The 16,289-nt window shown below is 43.1% G+C and overlaps 1 protein-coding gene across 2 annotated transcripts; it reads left to right on the forward strand.

The window, feature by feature from the left end:
• The first annotated feature begins 1,635 nt into the window (after window positions 1-1,635).
• On the forward strand, window positions 1,636-11,330 carry LOC1277346 (UNC93-like protein). Of its 2 annotated transcripts, none has more exons than XM_316802.6 (9): window positions 1,636-1,863; window positions 8,647-8,712; window positions 8,782-8,907; window positions 8,987-9,392; window positions 9,477-9,723; window positions 9,792-10,093; window positions 10,179-10,310; window positions 10,366-10,562; window positions 10,639-11,330. In XM_316802.6, the coding sequence occupies exons 2-9, from the start codon at window positions 8,683-8,685 to the stop codon at window positions 10,762-10,764; spliced, it is 1,566 nt and encodes a 521-aa protein (XP_316802.5). In that variant the 5' UTR covers window positions 1,636-1,863; window positions 8,647-8,682; the 3' UTR covers window positions 10,765-11,330. The 2 variants fall into 2 exon arrangements, with proteins under 2 accessions (XP_316802.5, XP_003437115.1); XM_003437067.2 differs by having other exon boundaries at window positions 8,785-8,907.
• The last annotated feature ends 4,959 nt before the right edge of the window (window positions 11,331-16,289 follow it).

Raw genomic sequence — 16,289 nt, forward strand, 5'->3', positions numbered from 1 at the left:
GCCAACTGATAACAGTCAGCGGAGTAAAGATATCAGCGCATCACAGCACACACACACACGCGCGCGCGCGCACACTCACAACCCATCTCTTGGCGTCCGTGAGGGATCTTGAATTCGCCGGCCAAATCCGCTCTGAGTGTGTAGAAACAACATTGGACCGGTTTAGATATAAGCGGTGATGAGGAGTGGATCGAAAAGCGAGGAGATGACGAAAGGGAGATGGCAACCTTAACCGAAATTCAAAGAGCTTTCTACCATTGAAGAGCACATGGACGATGATGTACTTACGACACGATCTTGTAATATGCACTATGCTGCCTGTCACGATCTTGGAATATACACTCACTGTGGACTTAACCAATTGGTGCTAAGGGATGTTTCACTGGAAAGAAGAAATGATCTATCGTCTTGAAGATTTCAGGATATTATTTATATTAATATTGATTCTGAATGGCATAGTTTTTCAAAGTAAACTTTGAGACTGTCTAGTCATTCCAAAATTGATTCCTATCTAGGAATATTTTGATCGTTGCTATGTTATATCTAAAGAATTCCAGTCCAAGATTCCGTGGTACAGTTGTTATGTTGTAGCACCTCCTATGGGCAAAACCTGCCATGGGTTAGACTTGGCTGTCCTACTATGGGTACACCAATCAGTCAGATATATCTAAACCCATAGTTACCTTAGGCAGACCTTGATTGCGGTTGTTGTTAATTAATAGATACAAGATCTATTACATTTATGCAATTAAATTCAAGGAATTGCATAACATTTATCATTTGAGGACTTATCTCGTGTTCTTAATAAATTCAATAAAATAGTTGAAAGCTGTCGAAACGACCTTAGCAAGGACGAGATCCTCAACTATGTTCAAAGATATGCAATACAACTCGGCATCTTCAGTTACAGTTCCATTACGACAGTCGCTTAGGCAACTGGGTTGTTAAACTTCTCTTCAGCCGGCATCCAGAATGCCAAGCTGAAGGACGAAGACCCATTTTCTTCCACGTTCTGTACGCTGGCACTCCCGCAACCCTAACCAGCATCAGTCCAAACCTCGTGAGCCTGCGTGACGTAAAGGTCAACTGACGAAATCACATGGTCTCGGGGCTCACCTTCGTCTTGCTTGTCGCGATACTTGCCCCGACGTCTTGTTTGCCGATAGCTTAGCCAAATCCTAAACTGAGCCATATTTATGGCGAATCCACGAGTGACGCTTGCATGCATGAAGGGGCAGAATCAGGCTGCACGCTATCTAAAACACCTACCACTGTGGGGGGAAGGAATGGGGCACCAAACAAAACACAGTAACGAAAGTAAAAAAAAAGCAAAAAAACGAGCAAACGGTAGTACCAATAAACAACTCAAACTCGCGGACGTCTCCGGACGTCGTCATCTCCGGTGAGTGGCACTGGGCACTGGGTGGCTCGCGCAAGGCTTGCGCCGCGAACATGCGCTGCACGGTATGCGCAAGGAGGGTAACCCAGCCGCGGTACAGAGTGTGAGGGCGTTTGAAAAATGACCCCGCCGAACGATGAGCAGCAGCTGTGTGTGCCTGTGTGCGGCTACGGTACGGTCTATCATCACGCGTCTCCCCGAGCTGGTACGGCCGGCACTCGAGAGGCAGTCAGTCGCTCGCGCGAAGTCACCGGAGAAAGACTTGCAAATTCTTGGTTGCTCCAACCGGCAGGCGGTTTGGGTTTGGCTCCACCAGTAGCAGTGGAAAGTGTTTGTGCTCATTTTGGTTTGAATGATCGTACCGCGTGTGGTGTGCTGCTGGTACCGAAGGCATCGCACTGTTCCGACCCGCTAATCGACTATCCCGGTGAGACCGGTACACTCGTCCTAGCGCGCGGCACGTCGTAAGTAGTCGTTCGTTTACACAAACTTAGAAAACAACAACAACAAAACACGGTATACAAATTCGGTTCTACTAGTGTGTCTGTGTGATTGTATGTAATTCGATTTATGTGAGTGTGTGTGTGTGCACGTGTGTCTGTGTGTGGCAGTTTGCCTATGAGTCGACGCTAGGACATTCACGAAGCGATAACAGCCATGCAAACCAGAAATCTGGAAGGAACAGCTTCCCACACAGCAGCTTCAACGACTTCGCTTGTTTCGCCTTACAATCAAACGCGTCCTTTATCAACCATAGTCCAACTAGAAGCCAGTGCTAGTTGAAAAATGCCTGCACTCAGCTATTGACCCGATTGCAGCCAGTCGGTCAAGACCAAAGGTCCTTACATGGGTTTCAGGAGTTCTTATAATTTTGAGATATTTTCTTCTGGGAAGTGAACTTTTTGTGACGGAATGTTGACCCTAATGCGTCCTTTTTGGGAAGGCTCATTTAGAATCCAAAACCAAATTCCAATGTGTCTGTCCAAAAAGGGGGTCGTAGAGTTTAATTCAAAATTATGAGCAACCCTGTAAACCCCTGAATGAAAGGTTTTATTTTTGCAATTGCAGTGCATCAGCAAATAGAGCCACCGATTTCGATGTAAAATAGATCCGTCTCCACTCCAACTCTCCACTCCGGCACGGCTGCACAGGATGGTTATTAAAACCTGCATCATCCACCGTGCCATTGAGTGCTGGTGGGTCGTAAAAGCTCGGATCATTGGAATTACAAGATTCCCTTGCCACACTGCCACAGGTGTGCAGCACCATTGGAAGCCATAAAAGATGATGGTTCGGTATTGGCTTTTGCTAATCGCAGCGTAAGCCGGTGGTAATATTTTGCGCACGAGACACGTGCGCCCGCAGCCCATGCGAGCCCCACTTGTAGTCGCGTGCCATTGTCAGTGGGTTTGGTTAGGCCACAAGAAAGCACCCATTATGCGATCCAGCAGGTTAGCAGCGCCACATGTCCGGTCTGAACTGGACATGACAAGCTGGCTGGAATACGAAATGATGCCGTACGCCTGCTCTCTGTCACTCACTCCCTCTCTCTCTCTCTCTCTCTTCCTCAAGCCCTCCCACGAATTCCGTCGGTTCGATTAGTTCGGATCGGGCCTTCCCATGCCCGGCCAAGCGGTGTGCGCAAAATTAACCAAAACAGTCCACAGATACGAATCACACGCACTGGCTGGCTGGGTGAGCGCGTCAGAATAATAAGTCATGCGCCCGGGGAGTGTACGACGCACTGCCAGGGGAAAGACACTGCTGTGAATTTTAAACTGCCGGGCGGTTCGCAGACCTTCACCCAATTCTGCACAGCTATCCGTGCGCAGTTTGTCACACGGTCAATGTCTTTAGGTTTTCGCAGTCCTTGCACCGCAAACGCGCGAGGCTACGCTGGGCGATTGCATGGTTTGCGTGGATTTGTGTATTTTTTGTTGCAGTTGCTGCTCCTGATGTACGTTAAGGGTCCGGGCAAGGTGTCGAACTGACCTGGGTTAAGGAAGACAGCGCCAGGATTGAGGTCAAGTGTGTGTACATCTGTCTAGTCTTCTTTGGCCTCTTTATGCTTTTAGATAAACAACGATTATCTTATCACCAAATGTGCCCAAACTTCTGTAAAATGGTTGGAAGTTCCTTTCAGAGCTATAATGTGCCACTTACTTCAAGATGCGCTGGTTGCTGCTTGGGATATGCTGTACGATGTACTTATGGTTCTTTTCGAACACGACTATTCAAGAACCTAGACGTGTTGGGTAAAGCTTTTAAATCATATCTCGTACGTGGATATAGCATGATGGGAAAGATCTTATGAGGATCCTTTCATTCCGAACAAACTGTTGTATTAGAGATCAAAGCCTCTATCGCGCTATAGAAACAAATATGATACATCACACACAGCTTACACTCTACTAGTGACTGCACAGGAGATTTCATCATCCGATCTACGCTGTTGAGTGTCCTCTACGCTTCTGCTGTATATATTTAAATCCCACCGTAATCTTCGCGCATGACTTTGTCTTTTTGGGTGCCCTATTCTCCAGCAGATTAGATACCATCGCATTGTGTACACACGGGGCACTGGGGCACTGGCAAAAAAGGCCTGATGATGCAGGGTGGATGTAAACGTGTCAGCTCTAGAAATGAAGAAGCTGTGACGTATTAGAACAATAGTTGTGGTTGAAGAGCAGCTATTACTGCTGTCAGCTGCAACGCATTTACTCATCTTCGGTTAAGTAGTACCTGTGGCGAATGGTGAGATGATAAAGATAGTCTGCGAGTGTTACTAGCTGCATTAGCAGGCACTGGCTAATGATCTGCAGTGAGTTAAGTGAAGCTGCCGAAAAAATTATAATAATACAGTAGTTACGTATCATTCCTCGGGGCAATGCGTGAAATACATGCTTCACTCATCGTCTCTTGGTAGCTAATCAGCTGTCCCTACTGTCTTTAGTTCAAGTGTTCGCTCCGAGACGTTCGCATCAAGAGTTAGGTCTTATCTCGTGCATTCTAATACAGTAGCGTGGGTTTCATTCAGCCTGCCCCACAACAGCCGTGACACTCTCAAGACTGTCCGGTGGTATTTCCCGATTCTTGATGTTCGAAGTTAATGCATTTGCTGAGGCAATAGAACTACCGCAGCATTCAGTTCGTGTTCAACTTTCTCCTACTCTTCTCTCTCTGCTTTAACGCCCACTGGGCAATCTCTCTCTCTCTCTCCTTACGGCGCAAACGAAACACTACCGTAGCAATTTACTTGCAGTGAGGAAAACAAAAGTGCATTCTTCAAATGCTACCTTTTTTTATGCGCTTCCCCTTGCACTGCGCCGGCAGCTGTAGCTCTGCTTTCCGCACAAAATTTCCCACACGTGCAGGGGCATGTTCGAACGACAAACGACCCTAAATTCTACCTGCCCAACCCCACTGCCAGCTCACCCACGCGTCAGTGCAGCCCCACGTGGTTTGGCTTCCGGAAATGCTAATTACACATACACCTACCCCTTTTTTGTTGTTGCCCACCGTACACGGCCGCTGCCAGCAAAGCGCTCCGGTTTATCTTGCATCAGCATCATCTTCGCATCTTCGCGGCGTGCGGCGTAGCGACGCAGTACGGCGGGTGAAGGTGGCCGGCCGCCCTTAACAATGATATGTATATGCGGTGGAAAACCTCTCATGTCGCAGCGAAATGATGGAAAATTATTATGTCTTTTGTCAACTTTGTTTCATTGTCAATGGCAACGGGGCGGAGTGTGTTGCGCGCGCGTTTGATGCCCGATGCGCTGGACGCTAGGCCCCCCTCCCCCAAGGCTCCCTGTCCTGGCCCTCGTTCCCCACGCCAACCGCTGGAGTTGCCGGGTGCAGTTTATAGGTCGAACGAATTTTTTTGTACGATGGTGGGATGTGCTTTACTGCCTATTTTACACCACAAATTGCTTCTTCTGGAGAACTGGAAATGCGAGTTAAAGAGAGAAGAGTTGAGTGTGAGTAAGAAATCATGTAAAAATAAAACATATAGCTCGCATCTAATCATCGACAGAGCATTAATCTTTATTTTAAATAATATTAATTTCAATCAATCGAACTGTGCCACGCGTGTTGAGGTCTTAAACAGCTGGGAAGAGGTTCTGTGAACTGAATGAGCACACTCTAATTGGCGTAGGGGATTTTATTCGAAAGGTTGACAGTAAAGAGATTATAAGAGATTTACTAGCTGTAAGCAGCAGCTAGAAAGTAGTTGCCGATAACGGTTGTGTATCAAGAGCTATAACGTTCAGTGGTGGTCAAGTTACTGTTTAGTTTTAGTTATTTATTTTTTAATTAGAACTTATAATTAGAAACTATTCTAGATTTCCCAACATTGCTTTAAATACGGGGCCACCAAAGACCGATCTGAGACAATATTTAGCCTTTTTACATGTAATGATTTACTATCGTAGGACGACAAGAATTCATTATAATTGCACTTCTTTTGATTCGAATCCTAATACATCTGATTCTGATCTGATATTTTATTGCAGCTTTAGGATGCATCTGATGTCTGCTTTAGGACCATAATAGATTGGCTTGTAGAAAAAAATTTGAAGCTTCCATTCTAATAAATAAAAAAAAAACACTACACAAATATCTATATGCTAAATACTAAACGGCTCCTAGATATATTTTGTCTGATTAATTGATACTGGATAGTTTTTTTTTCAGAAAAAAATATTGTGATTCCTGATATTGATGAGGAGAATATGATATGATATGAATAAGGTGGAATTACGTCATGCTATGTTCAGGGTGCAGAATAATACATAAATTTAATTTCTATCAACTGAGTACTGCTGTTGTAAATATTTAATATTGGCTTATTTTTTCCGATTATGTGTGATATCGAAAAGTATAATATTTGAAATTAAGCTCGGATTTTCACGTCGCAGAATGAGATTATTACTGATATGAACCTCTCGCCAAGTTTTTTCCTGATTTTATTAAAATTGCTTCGTAGCTGTTACTATGAATTTGTACTGGAAAAGAGACTGGAGTAATAGATGCATTACAGTTATCAATACCGCCTTAGAGCAGAATTTTATTCTTTTTTATAAATTCCTAAATTAAAATATAAGATTATTGTAACACATTCCTAACTTAGATAGCGTTTATGATTATTGTTTACTAAGCATATGTATGGAATTTTCAGTCTTTTTTACTGAAATTGTGTTTTACACATCCTCTACACTCCTTGATGTCTATAATAATTACAAACAAATCAAACAACAAAAGTGCAAAATACATTATGAAGTGAACGGGTCACAGGCTACGCCAAAATACATCGAAGGGCGTATGTTTAACATCTCTGGTTTACATGAATGTATAATATTAACTCTAGTAGTGCCGAGTTTCATGAATCTTTCGTTGAGATTCATTCATATGAATTCGCGAATCTCTATAAAATCATGAATCTTTAAAGATTAATGCATCTCAAGATTTATGAATCGCTAAAGTTTCATGAATCCCCAAGGATTCATGAATCTCGAAAGATTCCAGGGAATCCGGGAATTAAAACATCACATCCACAGGGATTAATGAATCATTAAAGATGTATGATATTGAAAATATTTAATTAATCCCATGGTAGAGTGGTTAATTCGCTTGGCTTAGCAACATGTCCGTCGTGGGCTCAAACCTCTCATGGACCTGTAGCAAATCAAACTATTCGGCTACGTGGTACATGTCAAGATGTCACGAAAACCTGCATAGGCTGTAATGACCTCGGAGATTGTGACGCCAAGAAGAAGAATAATAAGAAGCTCAAGCTCAGTGAATCTTTGGATTCCCTTTAGATTTATGAATACCTAGAAATTCGTGAATGTTGCTATAATTTTTAAGAGATTTATGAATCTTTTGAGATTAATGAATCTTTAGTCATTCAAGAATCTTTGAGATTCATTCAGAATTATGAATCTGAATCAGATTTACCCAACACTTAACTCTAGCAATAATAGTAAAATTAAATTGCAGTGCAATGCAACAAAAAAGACTGTAATGCAGTTCGCATAACGAGCAACAATATTTGCGATATGGATATTCGTATCACGAAAATTAGTCGGTTAAATGAGAATTAAAAATGGAATAATAGGACCATCAGTAAATGTTAAACGATTTGTTTTTACTACTTGCTCATGAAAGCGAGAGTTTTGATGTTTAGAATTGATTAATTAGAACCATATGAGACTGACGTGAAATGTCATGTTAGTTGTATCATGGTGCATCTAACAATGAATCTTCTTTGAGTTTTAGTTTTAGATTGGATACATGCTCAACATCTAGCTGTACAAAAAGTATGAAAATTTGCAATGCAATAAAATCGTTATGCCGAACGAAATATTATAACGATTTGTTATAATATTTAAAAGGATTTGTTTATTGAGATTGATAACCAACTCTAAAACACATTCACTGTGTACTAGCATTGTTTTTGCATGTGATTTGATAATAAATTGGTGAGATCACAGATTTGTTGTTGGCGCTTTACATTCGACCAAAGCTTATTGTGTGGGAGCATATTTATGAGTATTCACTGATTTTGATATAAATAGGTATTTTGCGACATCCCGACGCGCCCTTGTGTGTTTGTGTGCCCTTAATCAAGTCAGCGTCCTCATCTGTCCAAGCAGCGCTTCTAAAGGCCTATAAAAACATTGTATTGGTTGACCAATAGTGATTTTATGTCAAGCTATTGTAAAGAAATAATCGGTGCCAATTATACCATTACCATTGCATCGCATTGCAATTTGAGAGCTGCGGTGCAGCCTAGCAATCGAATTAACAGCGAGACAATGGCGAGCAGAAGATGTAATCCGGGCGGCCAGTGCGCACGATACACTACGTGTAGCTGCGTGATACAGTTACAGCGTGTCACCCATTCGGTGGGACCAATTTTCTTGTGGGTCAATTTGCGCGTATCTGTACGCTTTGACGGTAATTTCGTTTCACGTAGACAAAAAGATAAAACACCCAGCAGCACGCACACTAATGAGACTCCTCGCGAGCTGTCAGCGTGTTTATTTAGCCGTGCACCGTTGATTGCCGCTGCACGGGACCGGAAGTGCACTAACGGCGTTGACGTTTGGTCTGACGTTTGAGTGTATCAGCGCGGGCTTGTCAGTCGGCGTCATGCTCATCGTCTCTGTGTCTACCGTTTGCTTCTTGCATTGCAATAATTATCCGCTGTCGCTCACGTCCACTATTTTCCCTTCGCACAGTACAGGCAAGCTGCTTTCAAAGGAAACGCGCCAACCATGCACGGTGGAGGAGTAGACACCGACAAGGTAAGGCGATCAGCGAGCTTCAGTCCAAGCAAGCAACCGAAACGCTTACTCCTCTTTACTGTCCCACAGCAGAACGGCGGCGATACGGCCTCGCTGCGAGAGAAGGTACAGCTGCGAAGGGGAGAAAAATGGCGCATCCTGAAGAACATCATCACGGTGTCGGTGGCGTTTATGGTGCAGTTTACCGCGTTCCAGGTATGGGGCTACGCTCATTACCACAAAAGAGCACTAGCGAAACCATGTTCTAACGTGCGTTGTTTCTCCTCTCACCCAGGGCACGGCAAATCTGCAATCCTCGATCAATGCAAAGGACGGGCTCGGCACGGTGTCGCTCAGCGTCGTCTACGCGGCGCTGGTAGTGTCCTGCATCTTCCTGCCCACGCTCGTCATCCGCAAGCTCACCGTGAAGTGGACGCTGTGCGTGAGCATGCTCTGCTACGCCCCGTACATTGCCTCGCAGTTCTATCCACGGTTCTACACCCTGCTGCCCGCGGGCGTGCTACTCGGCCTGGGCGCTGCCCCGATGTGGGCCAGCAAGGCCACCTACCTGACGCAGCTCGGCCAGGTGTACGCCAAGCTGACGGACCAGTCGGTCGAGGCGATCATCGTGCGGTTCTTCGGGTTCTTCTTTCTCGCCTGGCAAACGGCTGAGCTGTGGGGCAATCTGATCTCCAGCCTCGGTAAGTGTTTGGGCTCCGCGTGGCACTGCCCGCAACGCTTGCATCGAGACCTCTGACCGGACCCGATTTTGGCCCGCCTTTCAGTGCTGTCCAGCGGTGCGCACGGTGCGGCCTCGGTCACCGACGAGATGGGCAATGGAACGGGCGGCTCCCATCATGATGATTCGAACCTGGAAAGCTGCGGCGCCAACTTCTGTGTCGTCGAAACGTCCAACAACGCCAACCTGCAGCGTCCTCCGGATTCGGAGATTTTTGAAATCTCTGCCATCTATCTGTCCTGCATCGTGGCCGCCGTGGTGATCATTGCCGTGTTTCTGGATCCACTTTCACGGTAAGCCTTGCGGCCGGTTTTTACCGGCTGAACCGCGGTCTGACGCTATTTTTCGCGCTCCATTGCAGGTACGGCGAGCGGCGGCGCGGGTCCATCTCGGCGACGGAAATATCCGGCATGCAGCTGCTGTCGGCCACGTTCAAGCAGCTGAAGAAGGCCAACCAGCAGCTGCTGATTCCGATTACCGTGTTTATCGGCATGGAGCAGGCATTCATCGGTGCGGACTTCACGCAGGCGTACGTGTCGTGCGCGCTCGGCATTCACCAGATCGGCTACGTGATGATCTGCTTCGGCGTGGTTAACGCCATCTGCTCCATCATTTTCGGTTCCGCCATGAAGTACATCGGACGCGTCGTTATCATTATCCTAGGTCGGTGAGCAGTGAGTCATGGGGAGGGCGAAAAGACCCCAGCAATGCAAAACACGCTGATGCTATGTTTGACCGCTTTTTGCAGGCGCGATCGTTCATGGAGCATGCATAATCTACCTTTTGTACTGGCGGCCTCATCCCGACCATCAGATAGTATTCTTCATCCTTTCCGGCCTGTGGGGCATCGGTGATGCCGTGTGGCAGACCCAGATCAATGGCAAGTAGACGCTAGCGAGGCGACGAATTTGTGCTAACCTCCATCCATTCCGCAGGACTTTACGGTGCCCTGTTCCGGCGCAACAAGGAGGCCGCCTTCTCCAACTACCGGCTGTGGGAGTCGGTTGGGTTCGTCGTCGCCTACGCCTACTCTACGAATCTGTGCGCCCGCATGAAGCTGTACCTGCTGTTTGGCGTGCTCGTGTGCGGCATGGTTGGCTACACGATCGTCGAGATACGGCAGCTGAAGAAGGTAGGCGTTGCCGCGGCGTTGTTTCGCACTGTTCGGCTCTTTGGTTACTATGCGTTGTGTTGATTTCCTATTCCAGGAGAAGCATCTCAAGAAGCTGGAAGAAATCCCGAAACAGCAGCAAACGGAAGCGGACCGGAAGGTCATCGAAGAGGACGACGAAAAGGACGAGCTGGAGGAAGACATTGTGGTTACCCATCTTTGATGGATTCAGCCCGGATCGGCTCTGTTATCGTCTTTTTACAGTCAGCACTGTTTGCCTGCTTCGTTCGCTCCCGATTGTTACCACTTATGAATGAGTTATCATGTTCGTATAGAATGTTAGCCGTTAAATTGTCGTACCAAGAGTCTTAGCAACACCGTTCACATCAACTATGCTATACACACACACACTCACACATAAACTCTCGCAACAATACACATATGCCACATACGAGAAAAGCTCAGATCAATTCCACAGCAGTACTAGAGCAGAGCAAGATGAATGCATTCAGTTTAAGATAGCAAGCAGGTTTAGTATAAATGATAGAGACGCATGCGAATGCAAATGGCTTCGGTCGATGTGTTGTGTGTATGTTAAGACCAGCTGCTCGCGGTATAAGTTTCACCAGTAGGATCGTGCATCAGTGCAGCGGTCTCGACTTTGTGTAATTCCTCGACCTTGCCCGTCAGTGCAGCGTATTTGTTAATGTTTCCTAAAAGGTTCTAGATGAATTGTACAACGTTTCGATAAAATACTTACGAGATAAATGAAGTACGATTATTACAACAGTGTTTGCGTTTCATTACCATTCTGGCGCTAATTAAGACAATTTTGTTTGCAGAGGCAGAGGTGGCAAAGGTAAGCGTGGCCTAGAAACCAACGGGCATTGTTGCAGTTTTTTTTATTAGGTATTTGAAATTATAGCTAAATTTAGAAAATCCCAAGCAATACGACCAAAGCTTACTCTGTTCCAAGCGTCCAAAGCGTCGTGCAGTTAAACCGCTAAAACGGTCAAAATATATGAAAATACCATACAGCGCCATCTGTTGGTGGGAGTTGCAATGTTAGCGGAGCTTTCATCGATTCGATGTTTCTGCTTCGCCCGTTGCTGCTGAGATTACAAGCAAATGATCACAATTGATCAATAGATTGCCAAAATTAGTCGCTCAAAATGATATCACGTACGCATAGCAACACGTGGACGTCTATTGTGACACGACTCATTGTTATTCAGCTGGAACATCCATACAAAAGTCTAATTTTTTGGCTTGAACTGCAGGTTTCCTCCTTCCTTCCTGCTTGTGGTGTTAATTTTTAGCAAAGAGCAAAAATAACGGCGAAATCAATTCTTTTTCCACTTAATCACGACACTCGAACGGAGGGTCGAACGGAAAGTAAAATGGAAAATTGAACGTAGTTAATTTAATTTTTCAAATTTTGATGTATGTACCATTGTAAAACAGCTTCTAAACGTCGGAACAATTGATTCGAATTGGTTGGCATGATTCCAATATTTTACTGTTCGATTCGGAGCATTCTGTTCCATTCGACTACCGTTCGACTACCATGATCAAGCGGATAACTTAGGGTTCTCCAAATTTTTTAGTTCGTTGGTCACATGCATTTGCAAAAAAAAAGTTTTTGAGATCAATTTTTTGACGATACCTTGAGCATATGAGTTATAGTTCAAATCACATTTTTATAACAACATATTAACTGAATTTAGTAAAATTATCAACTTTCAAAACTATTATTCAAAATGTTGATCAATGTAGAGAAAATAATAAAATATTTAAAATAATCTTTACACATTCACTGCCGTCCGTATTACACGTCGTAGTTTGGAGATTCCTGCTTAAACTCGTTGAAAAAATTTGGGAACCCGAGGGGTTGGCTTTCAGTGACTTTTGGATTACCCCCCCCCCCCCCCCCCCCCCATAGCAGAATAGTCAGTCCTACGTATGGCGGCACGGTCTAGTTGGGGCTTGAACCCATGACGGGCATGTTGTTAAGTCGTACGAGTTGACGACTGTACCATGAGACCGGCTTCATTTACTATTTCATTTACTTAGAGATTCATTTACTATTTTTTTAATATTTCACAATATATGACAACCATTTTTTTCATGAACAGCATTCAATGGTGCATCATATAAAATGCATTATTAATTATTTATTTCATGGAGGATTCTGATTATTTTGATTGTATATGAATAGAACAGCTGAAACTCTTCATACGAATATATTTTTCAAACAAATTTTTAATAATTTTATTTATTTCATAAAAAGTCAAACACATAAAATGCTTTATATATTATTAAAATATGTATTATGTTCTACTTTTTCATAAAATGTGCTCTCTTCTAATCATATTTCAATTATAAAACATAAAACCTACAGAGAAAAGTGCATTTGTATTCGATGTAATTCTATATTTATGAAATTGTAATTACCAAGCATATTTTTTATAATATAGATTATAAACAATAAACAGGCTTTCCACGATTTATTGGTCTGTTCCCATGATTTTTTAGTGCGTTTCCATGATTTTTTGATCGTATCCCATAGATTTTTGGTTTGTTCCCATAATTTACTGGTATCGTCCAATTGGATATCAATACAAATAAACCAAGAAAATCTGGGAAACGTCCAAAAATCAATGGAAACCAACCAATAAATCGCGGAAAACCCTGTAAACAATAAAAAAAAGAATAATCAATTAAAAATCACCAGAAAAATAAATAGAAAAAGTACTTTCACAGAACAGCAGAAAAAACTTCCATTTAAAAGGCGAGTTGTCAAATTTAAAAAAATATTTAAAAATAGTAAACGATAGTAAAAAAAAGGTGTAAATTCGGTCATTGAGACAACGGTTAATGAACGGTAAATTATATTCAACATTGCATAATATCCCAAATAGCCAGAATTGCTTAAGCAGCTCATTTTGGCACGCTAAGGATCGCTGCTCTAATTCGCCTTTTGCAGTAGCTAAACAGCATCAAAGTTCCAGGCGGTCCTTCTAAATAGCGCCTAAGCAGCTTCCTTAAGCTACGGTGCTGGGGATTATTTTTCTTTGTGTTTTATTTTCAAGCAAGCGTCATCGATGAAATAAACAACAGGATTTGTTTTGTTTGTGTACATGTGTATATTTTTAAACCCTTAATATTCATAAATTACACGAAACGTATCACAATTTAATGTACAATAACAATCACATCACTCAATATTCCTTCTTCAATTAACTTATCTTACATGTACAGCAGCAATGAGATGATTGGCGGCGTCCGTCTTTGACACTTTGACAAGACCCACCTTGTACCGATGTCATGCATTAAAAAGCTATGAAGTTCCACCAAGTTCGGTACACGTTCTTAACAAGCCTTAAAGTTCCGTCATGAACCCTACACATAGTGTTAATCAGCCGCAAAGTTGCAAAGAGTACCAGGTGCTTGTTAAAAAGCTTTATGGTTCCACCAAGTACCGTTTCATCTCTTAATCAGCCACAACCCAAGCGCCACAGATTAAGCTTAAACGACTGGAAAATTAAATATCCATAGAAAAAAATGAAAGCTCCACAGCTTCATTGGTTTGATCAATAGATGGCGTATTACAACTCATCATTATATTGCCATCCTTTTCTTACAATGTGTTTCGACAAGTTTCATCTTATCATGACCTATATAGCCTTCTAACTTTCTGAGCAAAAATCTATATGAATGGTCGTGTGGTCAGATATGTGGGTATCAACACCAACGACCATTACTCAAATCTCACTTGTTTCAGTGCTGGTGGTTTCCTTTGGAGTTTAGTATTTAAACAATCGTATCGCCGTTCTAGTTCTAGCGATGCATAACTTCAATGCGAAACCATACAACAGTACAGAGGAAATGAGAAAGCTCTCCTCCAAGCGATGAAGCTCAACTGGTTGGGATATCCCACCAACAGATAGCGCCACCAGCTTTTTCGCTATTTTTAGAATGCATGAGTCGTTTGCCGTCTGCTAAACGAAGTCTTTCTATATTCCGTTTAGGTAGAGAACTTGAGTCGTTTAGAAGCCGTTTAGTGGTCGTTTAGTGGATTTGTGGCACTTGGGAACCCAAGTGCCACAGATTAAGCTTAAACGACTGGAAAATTGAATATCCATAGAAAAAAAAAATGAAAGCTCCACAGCTTCATTGGTTTGATCAATAGGTGGCGTATTACAACTAATCATTATATTGCTATCCTTTTGTTGCAATCCCAAATAGCCAGCTCGTACTTTATAGCTGATTTAAGGCTGTTTAACGAAAAATCGTTCCAATGTCGTACTTTGTGGCTGATTAAGAGATAGACGGCACTTTGCGGAACTATGGAGCTTTTTAACAGGCACATGGTACTCTTTGGAACTTTGCGGCTGATTAGCACTATGTGTAGGGTTCATAATAGAACTTGAAGGCTTGTTAAGAAAGGGTACTGAACTTGGTGGAACTTTATAGCTTTTTAATGCATGACATCGGTTCAAGGTGGCTCTTGTCAAAGTGTCAAAGACGGACGCCGGCAATCATCTGCTGCTGCACAAGCTAGCTATTCGTTAATTGAAGAATGAATATTGAGTGAAGTGATTGTGAATTATCAGTAAATTGTGTAAAATTTTGTGTAATTCATCAATACAAAAGATTTAGAAATATACATATGTGTTTAAACGAAACAAATCTTGTTGTTTATTTCATCGATGACGCTTGCTTGAAAATAAAACACAAAGAAAAATAATCCCTGGCATCGTGGCATAAGGAAGCTGCTTAGGCGCTGTTTGAAAGACCCACATAGAACTTTGATGCTGTTTATCTACTGCAAAAGGCGAATTAGGGCAGCGATCTTTAGCGTGCCAAAATGAGCTGCTTAAGCAATTCTGGCTATTTGGGATGTGTTTCGACAAGTTTCATCTTATCATGACCTATATAGCCTTCTAACTTCCTGAGCAAAAATCTATATGAATGGTCGTGTGGTCAGATACGTGGGTATCAACACCAACGACCATCACTCAAATCTCACTTGCTTCAGTGCTGATGGTTTCCAATTGGAGTTTAGTACAGTAGAGCGTCAATTATCCGGGCAGCTCGGGACCGGACCAAGGTGTTATAAATGACAAGGTGAAGTTGTTCAGAGCAAAATGACATTTCTCGACTTGACATTTCTCTTCCGGGGGCTCCGGTATAAAAATCGGGGAGGGATGGTGCGGGGTAATGAAATTTGTATGCAGAGAGTGACAGATGTCCCCCACAATGTCGCCCAGCAAAAGCGATAAAAATCAACCTTCTAAATACATTATCCTTGGACCGGACGGTTGCCGGTTAATCGATTTGCACGGATAATGGTCCAAGAAATGTCAAACGCATATAAAACATATCAAATTCACTAGTTTTATTATTAATTCACCTAGAATCAATCGATGAATCGTTAGTAGAATATTATTTTAATCAATAACTGTATGTTTAACAACTGTTCATGAACAAAAATGAATTTCGAAAATACCCCTAGACACTACCGAGCTGCACAAGAAACTGGTTACCCAATTGATTATCGCAGCAAACTTTCGCCGTACGTATGAACGGCTGTCAGATTTATGCGCACGGTTAATCCGCCCACCGGTTAATCCGTCCCCGGATAATCAACGTTCTACTGTATTTAAAAAATCGTATCGCCGTTCTAGTTCTAGCGATGCATAACTTCAATGCGAAACCATACAACAGTACAGAGGAAATGAGAAA

Source organism: Anopheles gambiae, chromosome X (genome assembly GCF_943734735.2).
Source record: "Anopheles gambiae chromosome X, idAnoGambNW_F1_1, whole genome shotgun sequence".
In the NCBI taxonomy this organism is placed as follows: domain Eukaryota; kingdom Metazoa; phylum Arthropoda; class Insecta; order Diptera; family Culicidae; genus Anopheles; species Anopheles gambiae.